This window comes from Acinonyx jubatus, chromosome C1, assembly GCF_027475565.1.
Source record: "Acinonyx jubatus isolate Ajub_Pintada_27869175 chromosome C1, VMU_Ajub_asm_v1.0, whole genome shotgun sequence".
Lineage (NCBI taxonomy): Eukaryota > Metazoa > Chordata > Mammalia > Carnivora > Felidae > Acinonyx > Acinonyx jubatus.
In genome coordinates, this window is record NC_069381.1 from 12,256,879 (window position 1) to 12,262,890 (window position 6,012).

The 6,012-nt window shown below is 60.4% G+C and overlaps 1 protein-coding gene across 1 annotated transcript in view; it reads left to right on the forward strand.

Annotated features, from left to right (window-relative positions):
• The window catches only part of LOC106975589 (protein-arginine deiminase type-4), a 33,766-nt gene extending 30,266 nt beyond the window's left edge, over positions 1 to 3,500 (forward strand). The window contains exons 14-16 of the mRNA XM_027060279.2: positions 538 to 605; positions 1,225 to 1,365; positions 3,202 to 3,500. Of these exons, the coding sequence (XP_026916080.2) occupies positions 538 to 605; positions 1,225 to 1,365; positions 3,202 to 3,435 (443 nt within the window). The 3' untranslated portion in view covers positions 3,436 to 3,500. The remainder of the gene's footprint in view (positions 1 to 537; positions 606 to 1,224; positions 1,366 to 3,201) is intronic.
• Positions 3,501 to 6,012: the final 2,512 nt, after the last annotated feature.

Consider the following 6,012-nt stretch of genomic DNA (forward strand, 5'->3'; position numbering starts at 1 on the left):
GAGGGAGGCTTCCTGGAGGAGGCAAGGAGCAGGCAGGAGCATGACGAATGAGCAGGAGTTCACCCAGTGGGATGGTGGGATGAGGGGAAGAGAGGTAGCTCAGACAGAGGGAACCGTCAATGCGAAGGCTCAGAGGCAGGAGAAAGTGAAATGTGTTTGAGGACCCGCATGAAAGTCCACAGATAGGGGCTGGTGTCAGAGGTCAGTAAGTCACGGCTGAGAGTTCTTACGTCGTGTCCGTAGTATGTCGTGTTGCATCAGGCAACGGTTAGACCTCTGTTTGCCGTTCGCTGGATGGGAATTTTTTGGAGATAATTTAAGGGGGTGAGAGCCACACCTTTAAGGAGAACTCGCGCTGAGAAAATACATTCGTTAAGGCGCGTGCCTCCCGGCTGCGCACAACAAACCTACCTGTTAGGAATTCTAGCTGCCCCCATTTTATAGATGGGAAAACTGAGTCCCCACCGTGCCCACCAGGAGGATGGAAATTGACCTCCGAGTTCACCTGCTTTTGTTTTTTCTTTTTCTCCATGCCAGAAAAAAAACAGAAAATAAAGGACGTTCTGTCCAATGAGAAATTGAGAGAAGATAATTCGTACGTGCAGGTACCAGCCTGGGTGCCGGAGACGCCGCAGTCCGGGCAGACCTAACCACCCGCCCCCACCACCTTCCCTACCATCAGAGGCACAAGGGCGGAGCCTTCCACCAGCTGCCTGTAGGCTTGGTGGCAGGTGGCTCTGGGATTCGGGTAAATGTGTGTGGGACAGAGAGAGAGAGAGAGAGAGACAGAGAGAGACTTCAGTCACCACTGCAGGAACACACACGAGTGATGCATGGAAAAGAGGGGAACCAAATCGGGAAAGCTGGAACCAGAGAAAGATGGGGGGGGCGGGGAGCTCTCAGAAACAGGGACAGAGGCAGGAGAGAGGCCAAGTGCTAGAGTGACCGGAAAGACAGGGACGCACAAGCAGAAGCAGGAGGCAGAGGGACTGAGCAGAGCAGAGCAGGAACGGAGGGAAAAAAGGAGGGCCCCGTCACTGCCTCCCCGACCTCGTCCCTAGTCCTTCCCTTGGCCAGCCCTCAGCCCCAGACTGTCCTCCTCCGCGGCGGTCTCCACCCCTCCTTCACTCCCCACCCCACCGTGCCCACCGCCCCCTCACCACCCCTCCACCCCCTTGTTGCCCGCCCCATCCCTGCCTGAGTCGGCCCCCCCCGCCCCCCTAGAAATGCATTGACTGGAACCGGGAGGTGTTAAAGCGGGAGCTGGGCCTGACCGAGCGGGACATTGTGGACATCCCCCAGCTCTTCAAGCTCCAGGATGACCTCCAAGGGAGACTCAAGGCCGAAGCCTATTTCCCAAACATGGTGAGGAGGGGGGCTTTGGGTGGGCTCGCCTTTGCCAGTGGCCTCCAGTCAGGACCCCCGGGTGTGGGTCCAGGGGGCTTGGCTGTCTGCTCGGGGCTGGCGTGGCCGTGTGCCGCTCCCAGGGCGGCTCTGGGCGTCTCACAGCCATGACGGTGTGGGGCTCCCGCTTCACAGATGAGGCACAGAGAGGTCGGGCCTCCGGCACAAGGACACACAGCTGGCGACATGGGATTTAGAGCTGGAATTCGAACCAGGGGTCTGGCTGCAGAGCCCACACCCTGACCCCTGAGGCACTGCCCGCTATGGATTTCCCGGCGGGGGCAGGGGGGCGGGGGGCCGGTGTAGGTGTGCCCTTGAGCAGGCAACTTACAAGCTGCTCTCCGTTTCAAGTCCCATTGGGAAGGGGAAAAGTCGGGGGCACCATTTCAGACTGGGTGGTCCGGGCAGGCCGTGAGGCTAGCACTGCCTGGGCTGGGCGGATTCACTCCTCTGACGGGTGAACTCGGGCGGGGGGGATCCCACCCCAGTCAAGAACTTTTAACTGTGACCCCCTCCTCGCCCACCCCAAGACCGTCTTAAAGCTATCCACGGTATTTCTACTATCCCCATGCCCTTCCTCTGTCTCTCCAAAGGATACCCGAGGGCCGGGCAGAAACCCCAGCTGGGGCCCTCAGCTACCCTGTCCTGCTGGTGCTGGGCCAGTCCCGGCACAGTGGACGTCAGACTGGTTTCCCCAGGTCCCTGGGGTTCCAAGGCAGCGGTTGGGATTTTTTTCCGTCTTAGGCATTGAGGTACTACAGAAGATTTTATTTAGAAGAAGAGGTTCCGTGGCTAAACCAACAAGGCAGGAAGAGGCACCTTGAATAAAAGCCCTCTGCCTGTCACTCCAGCCAGGTTCCCCAGGCAGGAAAGAGGGTGGGTGCCACCAGCCGGGGGGGTGAGGCATCGCAAATGAAGTGAGACCGGCGACCGTGGGTGCCTTCGCTGTTCGAGGCCCCGAGCAAGAGTCGTGATTCCCCCCGCCCCCCCGGGAGCCCACGGTGGGAGCGGGGAGGGCGTGGGTGTGGAACAGGCAGAGAAACTCAGAGGGCGAGACCCCCAGCACGGGCTGTGTCTGAGTGGCGCCAGGGAGTGAGGTGCCTTTCCACGACTCCTGAGCCCTGGAGACCGACTCTGCACCTGCTCCGTGCCAGCACGGTGCCCCGTGAGCCTGACGTCTGATTGTCACGGCAGCGGCAGTGTGTTTGGGCTCCTTTTGCCGCTGCGTCTCAGAGAGGGAAAGTGACTTGCCTAAGGTCACACAGCTATTGAGTAACAGGGCTGGGAGTCGAACCTCTGTTGGCCTGGAGTCAACACCTTTGTCCTTTCTCACCTCCCAAGATAGTGGAGGAAATAGTCATTTCCATAAACTGCAGTATACAGAGAGCGCTACCAAAAAGGTGGTCATTTATGCGTCCGTTCAACAGGTATTTCCCAAGTGCCTTCGTTATGCCAGGCGCCATGCCGGCCGCTGTGGGAGCACAGAGGGGGAGCACCGAGTGCCGCAGTTCAGGGACTCGCGGGCGGCTTCCCAAAGCGGGTGGCATTTGAGCTGGCCCTTGAGTCGCAGAGGGTTTTCCAGAAGGTGGCAGATGGGCGAGAGCATGGGTCCTGGAGTCTGCCAGACTTGGGTATGAGGCCTGGAGCAGGCAGCCCGCTTGACCTGCCTGGGCCTCAGTTTCCCCCTCTGCGAAGTGGGGCTGCTGTTGCTGAAGGTCAGAAGAAAAGGGGGCCCCTCGGAGGGTGATGCGGGCTGCACCCCGGCGCCCCTGACCCGGGGACCCCGCGTCTTTGCAGGTGAACATGCTGGTGCTGGGGAAGCACCTGGGCATCCCCAAGCCCTTCGGGCCCATCATCGACGGCCGCTGCTGCCTGGAGGAGAAGGTGCGGTCCCTGCTGGAGCCGCTGGGCCTCCGCTGCACCTTCATCGACGACTTCTACGCGTACCACCTGCGGCACGGGGAGGTGCACTGCGGCACCAACGTGCGCCGGCGGCCCTTCTCCTTCAAGTGGTGGAACATGGTGCCCTGAGCCCATCCCCCCCATCCTGTGCCCTGAGCCCATCCCCCCCACCCCATCCTGTGCCCTGAGCCCATCCCCCCCACCCCCTCCTGTGCCCTGAGCCCATCCCCCCCACCCCTCCTGTGCCCTGAGCCCATCCCCCCACCCCATCCTGTGCCCTGAGCCCATCCCCCCCACCCCATCCTGTGCCCTGAGCCCATCCCCCCCACCCCATCCTGTGCCCTGAGCCCATCCCCCCACCCCATCCTGTGCCCTGAGCCCATCCCCCCACCCCATCCTGTGCCCTGAGCCCATCCCCCCCACCCCATCCTGTGCCCTGAGCCCATCCCCCCCACCCCATCCTGTGCCCTGAGCCCATCCCCCCCACCCCATCCTGTGCCCTGAGCCCATCCCCCCCCACCCATCCTGTGCCCTGAGCCCATCCCCCCCACCCCATCCTGTGCCCTGAGCCCATCCCCCCCATCCTTTCCTTCCGAAGCTCCCGGCCAGACACCCTGATCCCCTGCAATGTGGCATCGTGAGAGCTCTTAGGGACATTTTGGCCCCCTGGGCGTGGCCGCCTTCCAAGGCAGCGGCTTGCTTCCTTCCACTGTGCCCTGCGGGGCCGTCGTCTCACAGTTCAGGAGTTCGAGCCTCGCATCGGGCTCTGAGCTGACAGCACAGGGCCTGTTTGGGATTCTCTCTCTCTCCCTTTCGCTCTGCCCTTCCCCAACTCTCTGTCTCTCAAAAAATAAATGAATGAGCTTAAAAATAATAATAAAATAAATAAAAATTAAGGCCAGATCTTGGCTCCTTAGCGTCCGAGATACTAAGAAAACGCCAGAGTTTTCATGTGCTCGCGGCGGACGTGTGACGGTGGAAGAGGAGGGCGTCCAAAGCCTCTTCCCTCAGACTATGCGGAAAGGGACCCCAAAAAAACCCAGGTCAAAATGTGCTCCTCTGCCAAGAGTCAGCTGCTTCCCCTCCAGAATGGCTGGGGCAAAAATGCACGTGTTTTCTGTGGACCAGAAAGAGGACCGTGCACAAGGGGGAGTCCCGTATGAGGTTGTCCCCAAACCTTAGAGCAGCCTGGAGATGCCACCCACCTCAGCAGACGGAAGGGAAATGTTTGGCTGCATTGCTGGGGCTGCAGAAGGACCGAGGGACAAGCAGGTGGCTGAAGCAGACCTTGGCACCAAGACAGGTGCAGGGGAGCGTCCCCCGGCCACCCTTGGGGGGTGAGAACCTCTGCGAAGGACCAGGGAAGCCCACGTGAGAGAAGGCACCGGCTGGGAGTCCTGCCGGCCCCACAGAGCACGGAGCCGTCCTAGGACAGTACCCGGGAAGCCAGAACTTTCGGGCCGTCTCCCCTCCCTCCCCCAGCTACTTTCCTGCGGCTGCTGTAACCGATTACCACAAACTGGGCGTCTTAAGACCACAGAAATTTATCCTCACGGTTCTGGAGGCCCGGGGTTGAAAATCGGTTTCACCGGGCTGAAATCAAGGGCTGGGCAGGGCCGTGTCCCCTCCGGGGGCTCTGGGAGGAGTCAGTTCCTTGTCTGGCTCCTGGTGGCCTCTGGCATGCTTCCGGTCCCTGCCCGTGGTCAGCCTGCCTTCTTTTCTGCGTGCGTTGAATCTCCCCCTGCCTCTCTCTTGCAAACACACTTGTCATTGCATTTGGGGTCCTCCCAGAAGAGCCAGGAATAATCTCCCCATCCCAAAGTCTCGTGGTCACAGACTCCGGGGATTAGGACCCGACATCTTTTGGGGGCCGTGTTAACCTCCCGCAGGTTAGGAACCGCTGTTTCGGGACGCGGCAGGTGGAAGAGGCGGAGAGAAGCGGGGCATCCCTTTCCCACAGCTTGCAGCTCTGCGCCTGCGTTAAACCCTGACGGGAAAGGGACAAGACTTAGCTTTGGAAAAATTGAGAGCTAACGGACACGTAACTTTGTGTAAGGCTAAGGTGTGCAACGTGTTGATTTGATATATACAGCGGAACGATCACCACCGCGGTGTCAGCCAGGGCCTCCATCACGGCACGTGATTATCATTTCTTCTTTGTGGGGGCAGATTTCATCTTGTAAAACCACGGCGGAGGGCTTCCTTTTGTGTGGGGTTCGGCTTTTGAACTTCTGCGTTGAAGTTGTCCGGGGCCCGTTTTACGTCTGGTTTCCGGAAACGGATTCGGAGAGGGAGATGTGCCCGCAAGTGGCGGATGGAGAGCGGGAGGGGGTGCCCTCAGGGACCACAGGGGACAGGGGAGGGAGGGGGCGGGGGCAGCAGGAGCCAATGCACAGGGATGTGGTGGCCACAAAGATTGGGGGTAAAACACGAGATGCTCTGGGGCTGGGAGAGGCCCTCGGGGTTGGCCTGAATTAAGACAAGCAGCCTGCCCTTTGTCCCCCCTCTCATTGGAGGAAGCTCCCCCCAAAGAGGGGACACGGCCTTGGGACCTGGCGTGGACGATTTCGGGGGTGGGCGCTGCTGTGAGCAGCTGGCAGCCGACACCTAGAGCAGCCGGGGGAATGAGCGCCTGCGTCCTGAAGGGGTCACGTGGTATCATGGCACCCGTCACAGTGACCTAAAGTGACCACGGGACCCGGATAC